Source organism: Lithobates pipiens, unplaced genomic scaffold (assembly GCF_037356315.1).
Source record: "Lithobates pipiens isolate NorthernLeopardFrog02 unplaced genomic scaffold, aLitPip1_a1.2 Scaffold_8, whole genome shotgun sequence".
Classification (NCBI taxonomy): domain Eukaryota; kingdom Metazoa; phylum Chordata; class Amphibia; order Anura; family Ranidae; genus Lithobates; species Lithobates pipiens.
This window is the reverse complement of record NW_027507903.1, coordinates 74,826,555-74,842,817: the sequence shown is the minus strand read 5'-3', so window position 1 is coordinate 74,842,817 and position 16,263 is coordinate 74,826,555. Positions and strand designations below refer to the sequence as shown.

The 16,263-nt window shown below is 43.7% G+C and overlaps 1 protein-coding gene across 6 annotated transcripts in view; it reads left to right on the top strand.

The window, feature by feature from the left end:
* MYO5A (myosin VA) overlaps nucleotides 1-16,263 on the top strand; it is a 285,827-nt gene that overhangs the window by 218,457 nt on the left and 51,107 nt on the right. For 4 of the 6 annotated variants that reach the window (XM_077474307.1, XM_077474306.1, XM_077474308.1 and 1 more), the window contains exons 29-30: nucleotides 3,999-4,099; nucleotides 12,161-12,241. In XM_077474307.1, the coding sequence (XP_077330433.1) occupies nucleotides 3,999-4,099; nucleotides 12,161-12,241 (182 nt within the window). The remainder of the gene's footprint in view (nucleotides 1-3,998; nucleotides 4,100-12,160; nucleotides 12,242-16,263) is intronic. The other 2 variants (XM_077474309.1, XM_077474310.1) reach the window with 1 other exon arrangement.

Sequence of the window (16,263 nt, the reverse complement as noted above, 5' to 3'; positions counted from 1 at the left end):
AGCTCAAGCTGAAATAACAAGTTATTATCATTTGCTGCATACCCTGCAATTGATTTTAGGCTAAACATCCATAAAATAATGTGCTTGATTTGTTTGTGTGCTGCTGACTCCTATGTTTTTGTGCTTCCGTAATACATCATTGTGGTGTGAAATCCCTTTGACATGACTGACAAGCTACCCCTGGTTATTTACTAGTCAAATTCTACATATTAAACCGCCTTCTTTAGTTATCTTAGACTAAAAAATGTGCAATGCATACTCTGTTTAATAATGCCAGAGCAGCCTTTCTCAACCTTTTTAACATGGGAAACCCTTTCAGGTCTCAGGGAACCCTTGATTATAATTATTATATCTACAGCTCACGGGACAATAAACATGAACAGCAGATTGTGAATATAAGAATCAATAAAAGAATAAGGAATGTGGGACACTTGGGGTATTTGATACCCCAGGCTGCTCTGCGCAACAAAATTAGTTTCAGGAATAGTAATAAAGCAAAACAAGAAAGGCAGACTTTGAAGATTGTTGTCACCTCACTTTGGTAGTCAATGAAAACGTCACCCCTTTGGTGGCCAGTGAATTCACAATTTATATGGGTGGCCAGTGAGGTTCCCATGTACAGGGGTGGCCAGCGAGGCCCCCATGTACAGGGGTGGCCAGGGAGGCCCCCATGTACAGGGGTGGCCAGCGAGGCCCCCATGTACAGGGGTGGCCAGCGAGGCCCCCATGTACAGGGGTGGCCAGCGAGGCCCCCATGTACAGGGGTGGCCAGCGAGGCCCCCATGTACAGGGGTGGCCAGCGAGGCCCCCATGTACAGGGGTGGCCAGCGAGGTCCTCATGTAGACGGGTGGCTAGCGAGGTCCCCATGTAGACGGGTGGCTAGCGAGGTCCCCATGTAGACGGGTGGCTAGCGAGGTCCTCATGTAGACGGGTGGCTAGCGAGGTCCTCATGTAGACGGGTGGCTAGCGAGGTCTCCATGTAGACGGGTGGCCAGCGAGGTCCCCATGTAGACGGTTGGCCAGCGAGGTCCCCATGTAAACGGGTGGCCAGCGAGGTCCCCATGTAGACGGGTGGCCAGCGAGGTCCCCATGTAGACGGGTGGCCAGCGAGGTCCCCATGTAGACGGGTGGCCAGCGAGGTCCCCATGTAGACGGGTGGCCAGCGAGGTCCCCATGTAGACGGGTGGCCAGCGAGGTCCCCATGTAGACGGGTGGCCAGCGAGGTCCCCATGTAGACGGGTGGCCAGCGAGGTCCCCATGTAGACGGGTGGCCAGCGAGGTCCCCATGTAGACGGGTGGCCAGCGAGGTCCCCATGTAGACGGGTGGCCAGCGAGGTCCCCATGTAGACGGGTGGCCAGCGAGGTCCCCATGTAGACGGGTGGCCAGCGAGGTCCCCATGTAGACGGGTGGCCAGCGAGGTCCCCATGTAAACGGGTGGCCAGCGAGGTCCCTATGTAGACGGGTGGCCAGCGAGGTCCCCATGTAGACGGGTGGCCAGCGAGGTCCCCATGTAGACGGGTGGCCAGCGAGGTCCCCATGTAGACGGGTGGCCAGCGAGGTCCCCATGTAGACGGGTGGCCAGCGAGGTCCCCATGTAGACGGGTGGCCAGCGAGGTCCCCATGTAGACGGGTGGCCAGCGAGGTCCCCATGTAGACGGGTGGCCAGCGAGGTCCCCATGTAGACGGGTGGCCAGCGAGGTCCCCATGTAGACGGGTGGCCAGCGAGGTCCCCATGTAGACGGGTGGCCAGCGAGGTCCCCATGTAGACGGGTGGCCAGCGAGGTCCCCATGTAGACGGGTGGCCAGCGAGGTCCCCATGTAGACGGGTGGCCAGCGAGGTCCCCATGTAGACGGGTGGCCAGCGAGGTCCCCATGTAGACGGGTGGCTAGCGAGGTCCCCATGTAGACGGGTGGCTAGCGAGGTCCCCATGTAGACGGGTGGCTAGCGAGGTCCCCATGTAGACGGGTGGCTAGCGAGGTCCTCATGTAGACGGGTGGCTAGCGAGGTCCTCATGTAGACGGGTGGCTAGCGAGGTCCTCATGTAGACGGGTGGCTAGCGAGGTCCCCATGTAGACGGATGGCCAGCAAGGTCCCCATGTAGACGGGTGGCCAGCGAGGTCCCCATGTAGACGGGTGGCCAGCAAGGTCCCCATGTAGACGGGTGGCCAGCGAGGTCCCCATGTAGACGGGTGGCTAGTGAGGTCCCCATGTAGACGGGTGGCCAGCGAGGTCCCCATGTAGACGGGTGGCTAGCGAGGTCCCCATGTAGACGGGTGGCTAGCGAGGTCCCCATGTAGACGGGTGGCTAGCGAGGTCCTCATGTAGACGGGTGGCTAGCGAGGTCCTCATGTAGACGGGTGGCTAGCGAGGTCCTCATGTAGACGGGTGGCTAGCGAGGTCCCCATGTAGACGGATGGCCAGCAAGGTCCCCATGTAGACGGGTGGCCAGCGAGGTCCCCATGTAGACGGGTGGCTAGTGAGGTCCCCATGTAGACGGGTGGCTAGCGAGGTCCCCATGTAGACGGGTGGCTAGCGAGGTCCCCATGTAGACGGGTGGCTAGCGAGGTCCCCATGTAGACGGGTGGCTAGCGAGGTCTCCATGTAGACGGTTGGCCAGCGAGGTCCCCATGTAGACGGTTGGCCAGCGAGGTCCCCATGTAGACGGGTGGCCAGCGAGGTCCCCATGTAGACTGGTGGCCAGCGAGGTCCCCATGTAGACGGGTGGCCAGCGAGGTCCCCATGTAGACGGGTGGCCAGCGAGGTCCCCATGTAGACGGGTGGCCAGCGAGGTCCCCATGTAGACGGGTGGCCAGCGAGGTCCCCATGTAGACGGGTGGCCAGCGAGGTCCCCATGTAGACGGGTGGCCAGCGAGGTCCCCATGTAGACGGGTGGCCAGCGAGGTCCCCATGTAGACGGGTGGCCAGCGAGGTCCCCATGCACATGGTTGGCCAGTGAGGTCCCCATGTATACACGGGTGAATAGTATAGTGCTCTATTACATCTGTGGTTAGTAAAAACCAATTTGTGGTTGGCGGAAAAGGGTCCCCTCACATTAGGAGTCCATGAACACTAGGCAGCTGAAAAAATGCCAGAAAGTCTGGAGGAACCATAGTTGAGAAAGGCTGTCCCACAGTCTCACTTCCCTTATTCTTTATAGATATTGGTGGACCACATTGTTTTGCGTGTGTAAAGTTCCCCTTAGATTTATGTATCCATATGGCCTTCTTTGATCAGATGAAGCCCTGTTATGGAATGGCTTGGCTTTCTATTATCAATGTATTTGCATTCTTCTGGATCTATAATGCACAAAATAATGAGGCCTATGTGGCCAGTAGGAATGTGCAGGAGATAGGAAGAGGCAAGCTTCGGCATTATCAGAAAGTGCTTGAGTTCTGCCTGAAAGAACAGCCCAGCTTTCAGCTGTACCGTCAATGTTCTGGAGCCATGTGATATGCTCTGGAACTGGTACTCCTTCCGTTAATTTCCATAGTTAATGGGAAACCTATTTCTACCTAAATAGCTACATATTTGATCTTTGCGACTAAGTTAGAGATGCTATTAATTAATCACCAACTTAATGGTAGAACTCAACATTCAAAGTAATAATCAAGAGTTAATACTGGAATTGGAAGGATGTTGAGGCATATCTAAACATTTAGAAGGAATGCAGCCTAGATATCTGTCTGTGTTTGATGTTGGTGATATGGAGTCATGCAAAGATTTTAGCACTAACTTCTGTTTAATTTATTATGAATTGTATTATTTTTTTTTGTTTTAGTATAGCGTTATCCCTGCATTTTCCATATAAATAACCTATATAGAATAGTGAAATAGTGTTGAAAAGGTAGCATTATGTTAACAGATGTTCATTGAATGCCAAGCTAAATAACATGGTGTCCGAGGTTTTTGGTCCAAGTCTTCTGATCATTGATAAAGCCATCAATTTGAGATCTCCTTGGTTAGATATAAAATGTTTACATTTTGCTTAATTTTAGAATACAATGACAGACACGTTGCCCATCTCTGAGGATGTTCAGAAGATGAAAGACCGAAGGGAAATTGCCCAGGCTTATACAGGCATGAAAGAAACCAACAGGTAAGTTTCACTAATACTGTGACCCAAAAAGACAAAATTTAGGTGCTGCTCAGGAAGAGAGATAAAGTCCGACTAGACCACTGTGAGTGCAGGCAAGGACAGGGAGCTCGTCTTAGCTCTGAGCCGCAGCAATGTCAAAGGAAAAGATCCTTAAGTCGCACATCATGAAGCAGACTCATGTGCATGAAGTGAGATGAATGGCAGCCTCAGCCTGGACTCCAGTCAGGCCACGCTTCCAATGCACTTCGCTCCACCCCTTGGAACTTAATCATGGGGAAGGGGATTGGTAGGGTGTAATGTCAGTATGAGATTGCTTTAAAAATACACCCTTATTCTTTCAATATCTAAAATCACTAGTCATTAATACATAATAAGAATAGGTACTGCCCAGGTCCCTGTCTGAACTGTGCTTATGTTTGGTGACTAACATCCTCCCTGAATTATGTTACATATAATTAATTATCCCTTATATAGTTTCAATACATCGCTTCCTTTATTACATGGCTTATGTTTCATTTTGTTTACTAGTGACAGTATCTAATCATAGATATTTTTGGTTTGTGTAAATGTGGTGTTGGCAGATCTCTTTATTACTTGTAAATGTTGGCTTCCATTGTGCGTGGTTAGGGTGCCCATAGACATAGCAGGGTAGAGTCATCAAATTACACAGTCACAGACCTCATTTGTTATGATGAACCCTCCACCTAGCCAAGAATTCATGTTTATGCTAACGGAGAGAGATGTGTAAAGCTGCCCATAGATAGGTCAGCAGGGACTGGCTGAATTTGGATCCATCTGTGGCTGGTCCCACTCGACAAAAGTCAGTCTAACAATCAGCTTCTGTAAACCGGGAACTTTGGAACAGTTTCATTCAATCACGGCTGCAGCGCTGATCTGTGTACAGTGGAGGACTCCCCGGGGAGGATTCCTCCATCCACATCACTTGTGTGGATGGGGAAATCTTTATATATATATATATATATATATATATATATATATATATATAAAATATATTATATATATATATATATATATACTGGCTGATTAAAAAATTTAAAAATCAATCTATGGCCAGCCAGGTTTTCTAACCTGTTCACTTACTCAATCCACTATGATTCATTCGCTTACCATTTCTGCAGGTTTAATGAATGGAATTGCTGACTAATCATGGTCATATTAGGCATGGCAACAGGTACTTTTTCCAGTAGAGTTGAAGGCTTTGGCCATATAAGTTACAGTTTAAAAAATATACATATATATTGTGTTATTATAGTGTTTAAGCTATACTTGTCTGGTCCAGTAACCTTGCAAACAAAAAATATATATACATTTTTTTTAAATAGAACTATTCCTTAAAAAGCCTCTTACATCTATTTGTTTTCTTTCTCACCATTCTTTTTTTATCCATTCATATGTCATTTTTTTCTTTCTTTTTTGTTCCGTTTGATTAAATATAATTAAAAAAATCACTTTTATTTAATCTGTAAAAATAAACTTCATCAGAAATGTAAAAATATAGGGGTTAATTTACTAAAACTGGAGAGCACAAAATCTGGTACATCTCTGCATAGAAACCAATCAGCTTCCAGGGTTTTATTGCCAAAGCCTAATTGAGCAATCTAAAGTTAGAAGCTGATTGGCCAACATGCACATCTGCACCAGATTTTGCAATCTCCAGTTTCAGTAAATCAACCCCATAGTGCCATCACAAATGGGACAATAAACATGTTTGTCTTTCTCTACAATAACATTAGTATTACGACCAACACTGGTCAAACTATCAAAAAAGGCTTATTTTTTCATCCTATTATGTCTTTAGAATGTGTGTGTATATATATATATATATATATATATATATATATATATATATATATATATATATTCTATAGTAGCTCACAAAAGTGAGTTACATTTTTGTAAATATTTTATTATATCTTTTCATGTGACTGAAGAAATGACACTTTGCTACAATGTAAAGTAGTGAGTGTGCAGCTTGTATAACAGTGTAAATTTGCTGTCCCCTCAAAATAATTCAACACACAGCCATTAATGTCAAAACCGCGGGCAAAAAAAAGTGAGTACACCACTAAGTGAAAATGTCCAAATTGGGCCCAAAGTGTCAATATTTTTTGTAGCCACCATTATTTTACAGCACTGTCATAACCCTCTTGGGCATGGAGTTCACCAGAGCTTCACAGGTTGCCACTGGAGTCCTCTTCCACTCCTCCATGACAACATCACAGAGCTGGTGGATGTTAGAGACCTTGCGTTCCTCCACCTTTTTGAGGAGGCCCAACAGATGCTCAATTGGGTTTAAGTCTGGTGACATACTTGGCCAGTTCATCGCCTTTACCCTCAGCTTCTTCTTTTAGCAAGGTCGTGGTTGTCTTGGAGGTGTGTTTGGGGTCGTTATGTTGGAATACTGCCCTGTGGCCCGGTCTCCGAAGGGAGGGGATCATGCTCTGCTTCAGTATGTCACAGTACATGTTGGCATTCATGGTTCCCTCAATGAACTGTAGCTCCCCTGTGCCAGCAGCACTCATGCAGCCCTAAACAATGATGCTTTCACCAACATGCTTGACTGTAGGCAAGATACACTTGTCTTTGTACTCCACATCTGGTTGCTGCCACACGTGCTTGACACCATCTGAACCAAATACGTTTATCTTGGTCTCAGACCACAGGACATGGTTCCAGTAATCCATGTCCTTAGTCTGCTTGTCTTCAGCAAACTGTTTGCGGCCTTTCTTGTGCATCATCTTTAGAAAAGGCTTCCTTCTGGGAGGACAGCCATGCAGACCAATTTAGCAAAAAGAGAGACAGGAAAGGCGCCACCAGATTAAAAACAGTTGCATTTATTTGAAACACACAGGTGCATACATCCACTTACATATAGTTTTGAGAATTTCCAGCACAAAAGTCCTCAGCGGCGTCAGCCAGCATTAGAGAGCCTGTAGATGTTTTTCCCATTAAATGGAGGGTCCTGGCCCGTAGAACTTCCCTGTCTGATGGCATACACCGAGATCGAGGCTTGGCCCAGGTCCACAGTGGAACGCAGGCGTCAAGCGTGGTGATGTCACTGCCAATAGCGACGACGTTTCGGAGCATGCGCACTGCGTGTAGACAAATAGGCGCGCTCCTTCCTCAAGCAAGGTTTTTCTGCTACTTGCTTTTTAATCATTATTATTTCATCTCCAAATTAGAACTGCATTCCTCTGAATGGACAATAAGATCTTAACACTATTAATCGAGTAACAGCGCCACTTTCCCATTTGTTTTTTCTATGCAGACCAATTTGATGTAGTGTGTGGCGTATGGTCTGAGCACTGACAGGCTGACCCCCCACCCCTCCAACCTCTGCAGCAATGCAGGCAGCACTCATACGTTTATTTCCCAAAGACAACCTCTGGATATGACGCTGAGCGTGTGCACTCAACTTATTTGGTCGACAATGGCGAGGTCTGTTCTGAGTGGAACCGGTCCTGATAAACCATTGTATGGTCTTGGCCACCATGCTGCAGCTCAGTTTCAGGGTCTTGGTGATCTTCTTATAGCCTAGAATATCTTTATTTGCCATGAGGTGCCATGCTGAATTTCCAGTGACCAGTATGAAAGAGTGAGAGTGATAAAACCAAATTTAACACACCTGCTCCCCATTCACCCCTGAGACCTTGTAACACTAACGAGTCGCATGACACGGAGGAGGCAAATGGGTAATTGGGCCCAATTTGGACATTTTCACTTAGGGGTGTACTCACTTTAGTTGCCAGCGGTTTATACAATAATGGCTGTGTGTTGAGTTATTTTGAGAGGACACAATTATCCAGACATAGACTGGGTGGAGGGTACCACCCATTCGTCTAAGGCCTCACCAGTTTCTAAATGTCTTGCAGGACAATTTCATGGGTCAGATGGTAGACGCACCAACTAGAAATAAGGCGTTACTAGATCTACTGTTTGCCAACAATACAGATCTGAGCATGGATGTGGAAATACAGGGCGATTTAAGAAACAGCGATCGCAGGTCAATTGACTTCAGTATAAATCACACAAATAGGAAACACAAGGGGAACACAAAGACACTGCATTTCAAAAGAGACAGCTTTCCTAAACTACAAACCTTGCTAGAAGATAAAAAATTGGGATGAAATCTCAGGAACAAAGAACACAGAGGAGAGATGGGTTTGCTTTAGGAGCATATTAAACAAGGGCATTAGCCAGTGCATCCCAGTGGGAAATAAATTTAAAAGCAAACAAAAGTCCTGGATGGCTTAACTCCAATGTAAAAATGCATATATAAGCAAAGGAGAAGGCCTTCAAAAAAATACAAGGCTGAGGGATCACCATCAGCATTCAGACTTTATAAAGAATGCAACAAGATATGTAAGGCCGCGTACACACGCGCGGACTGTTCGCCCAACTTTGTCCGCTGAACAGTGTTTGGGCGGACAGTCCGCTCGTGTGTGGGCTTTCAGCGGACAGTTTCAGCGGACAGTTGGACGGACAAGGTTTTTCGGAATTTCCGAAAAACTGTCCGCTGAAACCTTGTTTCAGCGAACAGCCCGCTCGTGTGTAGGCTTGTTCGTCAAACAAAGTTGCGCGCATGCTCAGAAAGGATTTTCACGCCGAAAGCTATAATGCAGTGTATAGGACGTCGTATTTTTCGTCCCGTCGTACGTGCCGTTCACGTCATCGCGCACGGTTTCAGCAAACTGTTCGTCCGTCGTGTGTGGCCATGTCCGTCCATGCTAAGTTTGAGCGGACTGTTTGCTGAAACTGTTGGACGGACAAAGTTGGGCGAACAGTCCGCGCGTGTGTACGCGGCCTAAGGGTGCAATGAGGGGGCTAAGATAGAACACGAAAGACGCATAGCGCAGGAGAGCAAACTAAATCCCAAGAAATTCTTTAAGTATCTAAACAGTAACAAAGGGAGGACAGACCATATTGGCCCCATAAAGAATGAGGAAGAACATCTGGTTACAAAGGATGTCAGAAGGTATTGAATTTATTCTTCTCCTCAGTCTTCACAAGGGAATCGGGGGGCTTCAGTAACCAAAACTGCAGTGTTTGTCCTCATGAAACAGGAAGGACAGAATTAGAAATATATTTGGGAAACTTAACATTAATAAATCACCGGGACCAGATGGCTTGCGCCCGAGGGTACTTGGGGAACTAAGGAAAGTAATTGCCAGACCATTGTTTCTAATTTTTACTGGCAGTCTACTGACTGGAATGGTACCAGCTCATTGGAGAAAAGCCAATGTAGCACCAATATTTAATAAAGGGACAAAAGACATCCCTGGGATTTACAGACCAGTTAGCCTAACATCAATAGTATGCAAGCTCTTGTAGGGGATGACAAGGGACTCTATACAAGATTTTAGTAATGAAAACGGTATCATTAGCAGTAATCGGCATGGATTCATGAACACTCATTCTTGCCAAACGTATCTATTAACCTTCTATGAGGAGGTGGCCTGCCATCTAGATAAAGGAAGGCCCATAGACGTGGTGTATCTGGTTTTTGCAAAAGCATTTAACACAGTTCCCCATAAACTTTTACTGTACAAACTACGGTCCGTTGGCATGGACCATAGGGTGAGTACATGGATTGAAAACTGGCTACAAGGGCGAGTTTAGAGGGTGGTGATAAATGGGGAATACTCGGAATGGTTAGGGGTGGGAAGTGGGGTCCCCCAGGGTTCTGTGCTGAGACCAATCCTGTTTAATTTGTTCATAAACGACCTGGAGGATGGGGTTCAATCTCTGTATTTGCAGACTAAACTAAGCTTAGCAGGGCAATAACTTTGCAGGATTTGGAAACCTTGCAAGAAGATCTGAACAAATTAATGGCAACTACATGGCAAATGAGGTTTAATGTAGAAAAATGTGAAATAATGCATTTGGGTGGCAAAAATATGAATGCAATCTACTCACTAGGGGGTGAACCTCTGGGGTAATCTAGAATGGAAAAGGACCTGGGGGTCCTAGTAGATGATAGGTTCAGGCTCAGACAAGCTGCTGCTAACAAAGTAAACAGAATATTGGCATGCATTAAACAAAGGATTAACTCCAGGGATAAAGCAATAATTCTGCCACTCAGACTTTGGTCCGGCCTCACCTGGAGTTTGCTGTCCAGTTCTGGGCATCAGTCCTCAGGAAGGATATAGTGGAAATGAAGGAAGAACAAAGCTAATAAAGGGACTGGAGGATATTAGTTATGAAGAAAGGTTTCAAGCACTGACCTTATTCTCTCTGGAGAAGAGATGCTTGAGAGGGGATATGATTTCAATTTACAAATACCATACTGGTGACCCAACAATAGGGATACAACTTTTTTGTGAAAGGACGTTTAATAAGACACGTGGCCACTTCTAAAATTAGAAGAAAAGTTTAAGGTTTAACTTTAAACTGCGTAGAGGGTTCTTTACGGTAAGAGTGGCAAGGATGTGGAATCCCCTTCCACAAGCGGTGCTTTCAGCGTGCGGGCATCGATAGTTTAAAAAAACTATTAGATAAGCTCCTGAACGACCACAACGTACAGGGATATACAATGTAATACTGACATATAATCACACACATAGGTTGGACTTGATGGACTTGTGTCTTTTTTCAATCTCACCTACTATGTAACTAAGGCTGCATTCACACCTGAGCGTAGCGTTTTCAAGCAGAAAATCGTGCGAATTTATAGGGCAAAAGCTCACCAATGTTAAAAGAAGAAAAACGCCCAAATCTGCTCAATTCGAGCGACAAAAAAGGGTCCACAACTTGTTTGAGCTTCAGGCGTTCGGCTTCAGGCGACATGGAGTGGAGGTGTGAACCATCTCCATTGAGAATAATAGATTTTTTTCCCCTCTAGCGTTTTGTAGCTTCAAGCTACAAAGTGCTCAGGTGTGAATGGGGTCTTACTATGTAAGTAAAAGCTGCAAGATATGTTCCTGTATCAACACATGCTTACTATTGAATTCCTTACCACTCAGACTGAATGTTAGTGGCCTGGTTTAGAGAAAATTCCAAGTATTTATAGTCTAAAGCTGGTCATAGATGGATAGAAATTTGGCCAGTCCAGCAGGGACCGACCAAATTTTGATCCATCTGTGGTCGTTCCCATTCAAGCAGAGTCGATCTAATGATATAGACTCCTCTGGAACTGGACTGTTGGTAAATGTTCGTTTGATCAGCGCTATGGCACTAATCAGTATATTTTGACAGAGGAGGAGACCCTCTATCAGAATACAATAGCACAGTGCTTGTGTAGATAAGGGTATCTGCTCAGTTTTTTTTTTTCAATCATCCTGCTAACTGATCCGAACCACCCCCCCCCCCCCCCAAAAAAAACAGCCTCTAACATGTTAATATATTTTTCAGGGTCTGAAAATCGCTCTGAAGTCACCCCCAAGTAGTACAAGAACCTTTTTCTAGGTCGGAGCGACTTGAGTTGCTCTGATTAGAACAGACCCATTGCACTGAATGGAGCGCGACTTGTCAGGTGACTAAGTCATCTGACAAGTCGCTCCAGTGTGGACCAAGCCTTAGAGTCAGAACTTAATTAATTAAGATTGAACATGTGGTAGCTTTCAATATTTAGGTGTGATTTTTGTTTTCAAGTGCATACCAAAGTTATCTTTGTCCATCCTTGCTCTGTATGCTTGGTTTATGTGTGTCTTTATCATTGTTACATTTTCATTTGTCTTAAAAGTATACCAGTCATGTGAGAAATCCAGAGGCTACTATTGCTGACTTCCTTCTGAAAGCATTAATTGGCCGTCTCAGGCCTAAATACTCCCTGGTACTCCCCTGCAGCCAGTAAAGTCAGAAATTTGGATCTGCATGCCAGTTGAGGACTTAAAGTTTGAAGGAAGGGGGTCAACCTGACAGCCAGGTCAGTACCATTTTCAGAGGGAAGTCAGTAGCTGCAGTCTTTTTTTATTTTCTCTCTTGGCGGGTTTCTTTAATATTTCTCTCATTTTTCCATCAATCCATTTTTCAGTTGTTCTTTTTTTCTCTTTCCCTTTTATTTTGTCTTTGTTTTTTTTGTAATCATTTTTTTTTTTAAAGAACCCTACCTCAAGACTACCATATGCTGAATGAGGACGGAGAGCTCTGGCTGGTGTATGAAGGGTTAAAACAGGCCAACAGGTTACCTAATTTCTCACTCTGGGAATTTGTGGTCTGCATTTTGCCTATTACTAACAATGGCCAGAGATTAAACTATGCACTCATCTATTATGGATTGTGGACTATGCTGCCAGAAATGGTCACTTTGGTTCACATGGTGTGCCTTATTTCTTTATGCAGTATACAAGCCATTTTATTGGTAACCACCTGACCCTTAACCTACTGTTAAATCTTCATGGTACTGCTTGAGAAAACAATTCCTGGAAATTTTTTTTATCTTTTTACACCAAAGATACTACTAAATTTCAGCTTTTTAAAAAGAGAATATCCTTGAAAAAAAATGTATTAATGACTATTTATAATGTCAATTGGTGCAGGTTTAACAGTTCACCGTGGTGTCTTTTTTCTGGAACTTAAAGTATAAGTCCACTTTTTCTCAGCATCTTTAACAAAGTTTGATATTAAAAGCCTGGGCATTGATTTGTCTAATTTTGTAAAATGTGTCTACCCATCTCGTTCCATTATACCCATACAGACTGTATAATGTATCCACCAAGCAGGCTGGATAATAAAAAATACAATAAAATACAAGGACTGTTCCCAAAGTAAAACAAAAGTGGGTATAATATTTTCATTAACCTACGTAGGTCATTCAAATTTCACATGTTGGTAAAGTAACTCTTCTTCGTTGCAGGCAAATAATGGATTCAAAGCAGAAGCAATATGCCATCATTAAGTTCTTGATAAAGAAGGGGTGCAGGCTGTTCAACATCCACAGAAGGTTATGAAGATGACACCATTGACAACGTTATCTCCATAAATATTCTGAAGGCTTCTGTGGGTTTTGGAATACAGAAAGGGGTTTGGTGTGGGGGTATTGGGACAGCTCTCCACGCTAATCTCCTATTAAGCAACCCAGACCAATAGATAAATTGAACTATACCGGTACTTTTTATAATAAAGAAAAAAAAATTCCAATATTTAATGAAAATACAAACTCACAAAAAGACAAATAGAAGAAAACAATGTATAAAACATCAATAGTAGAATAAAATACACCACAGAATATATAGCATGTACAAACACTCGAAAGAGAGAATTTGATTCTGGTGGTGTATGGGGGTCTCCTCTACTAGTTTCGGGGACCAACTGCTTCTTCAGGAGGATATCTAAATAGGATTGTAACAATTAACATACAGGTCATTAACAACAATTATAGAAATAATAAAGACATCATTTAGATAAAAGTATGTAAACACCTAGAAGGGGTATGGAGATCAACTCACCCGACAATCAATGAGAGACAAAGCCAAAAAGGAAAAGCATATATTAACAGGTTGCAGGGACCCTATATTCCCCCTACGGCGGACCTGTATTCTAAAATTTGTGGATGATAGTACTAGTTAAATTTGTAAAATTACGTTTATTTAAGGCGTTATTTATAATCTCTTGAATTCTGTGGGTTTTGGCGAGTTCCTTCATCAAGAACTTATGTTGCTTATGCTTGGAATCCATTATTTACTTGTAATTGAAAAAGAAGATCAAGAGTTACTTTAGAGGAAGAGTTATTTTACCAACATTTGAAAGATTTATATAAGTTAAAGTGTAAGTAAAGGCATATTTTTTATTTTTCTAGTTTTGGATAGAGTCGATAGGGATTAGAATGTTTTTTAAGGCTGCCTGTGCTCCTGTTAAGAAGAGTCACCCACTTTTTGTCCTATTTACTGTTATCATTAAAAGTAAAAGAAAAGCCCACATTTTTGGTTATCATCAAAACAGTAATAGCGGGGAAATCTTCCAACGGAGACACTAGTTCCGGTGACACCTGGGGAATTCCCTCAGTTTGAAGGGATTTTCTATCACTTCCTGTTTTGACTGTGGGAAAGGAAGTGAAGGGAATTCTCCCCTATGGGACACAGATGGCAAACAAAAAACTGACAGTGTTTATAACCTTCCCTTTCTTTATCGAAAATAAAAAAAACGGTTTTACCATCCGTTACACTTTAACTGCTTGCCGTCCAGCTGCCGCAATTATACTGTTGCAGGTCGGCTCATTCCCACTAATCGCCATACCGGTAGCAGCACCTTTAAAACCTATAGAAGGTATGCGCATGCCCGCTGCACGGCAGGGGAGCTAATGCATGTGGCCAGCGGCCGCGATCACTCAATAGAGAGCCACAACGGGGATCTGTCAGTGTAAACAAACAGATCCCCATTCTGATAGGGGAGTACAGTTTGATCGTGTTCCTAATCACTAGGAACAGATGATCACACTGTGCTCCCAGTCAGTCCCCTCCCCCTACATTTAGAAACACCTTTCAGGGAACACATTTAACCCCTTGAACACCACTAGAGTTAACCCCTTCCCTGCCAGTCTCATTTATACAGTAATCAGTGCATTTTTATAGCACTGATTGCTGTATAAATGTCACTGGTGTCCAATCTGTCCCACTAAAAATCGCTGATCACCGCCATTACTAGTAAAAAAAAAATCAATAATAAAAATGCCATAAATCTATCCCCTATTTTGTACACGCTATAACTTTTGTGCAAACCAATCAATATACGCTCATTGCTATTTTTTTTGTTTTTTTTGTTACCAAAAATATGTAGAAGAACACATATGGTAAATCTCCGTGTGTTATAATGGGTGCCTTGAACGGGCTTATTATCATCCAGTATGAAGTCAGAAGCTTCTCTGTTCTTGCAAGCCAAGTGTAAAATTGGGATTTTCACTTGCTAATATTGTTCTACTTGCTACTATCTATGGTAAATGTAGATGGAACTAAAAAAATGTACAGTACTTTCTCTTTGGGCACAATGAGTCCTTTCACAGCCTGTATAGGTGTTTTGGAACAAGATGGGTAAATAATTCTAATTGCAAAGTTTGTTTTACTTACCCAATAATATCGTATTGTCCAAAAGTGAGGAAATTAAGTGGAGTTACACTCTTAGATTGTGGTTGGGTTTTCTTGAAAGCATGTTACCAAGCCTTCTACATTCCTACAGTGGTGTCTCTGAGTATTTGCCTGCATGTTTGCTTTATACCAGCTATACAATATTTTGCTCTATTTATACGGGATAGGGACAAAAGCCTTACCTATTTAAAGCTTTGCATCTTTGCGGATCAGTGAGCTAACACATACATTATGAATGATGCCTAAAATCTGTAGCTAAATAAAATGTAGAGGTATTGCAGTTCACAAATGCTGCTATCGCTTCTTTAATATAGACAATTAATTGTAATTCATCTCAGCCATTCTTCCTAAAAAATTTATTTGTTTCTACAATTTCTACTTAGTTACAGAACTTTCCTATGATAGCTGGCTGCTTCTATAGTGCTTTGAAAAAGTGTTCACACCCCTTGAAATTTTCCACATTTTGTCATGTTACAACCAATATTGTAAATGTATTTTATTGTTTTTGTTTTTTTTGAAAGACCAACACAAAGCGGCACATAATTTTGATAATGATAAATGGTTTTCTTTTTTTTTTACAAATATGTGAAAAGTGGAACATTTTCAAGGGGTATGAATACTTTCCCAAGGCACTGTACACCTTGATCCATGATAAAACATGTTTAAAGTGTACTGGTGCTGAACTTAACAAGAGTAAACTATTTGTTTTCTTCTGTTTGATCAGCCCCCCCCCGTCCACACATTCAAGGTGGATAGGGGAATCCCTGTCACAAAGCTATTGTATTCTGACAGCAGGGACACTTCCCCACCATCAGAATACACTCATCAACACCGCCAGCACTGGTTAAGCAAAAATTTTCCAACAGGCTGGTTGTGCACAAGTTGATTGAGAGTTTGGCTTCTGTACAACCAGCCTGCCCATAGCCGGATCTATATTAGGCTGGTCCCTGCTGAACCAGCTGAATTGCGATCCATCTCTGCCTGGCTTTACCTTCTATAGTAGAGCCCAAAACCTGGAGTGCTTTATTATCCAAATATCTAGTTAAAATTTCACACCTCAATGTGGGTCCTTCATTGTGTCGGATGTCTTCGCTGACCAATAGTGAGGTGTAGGAGGGGAGGAAG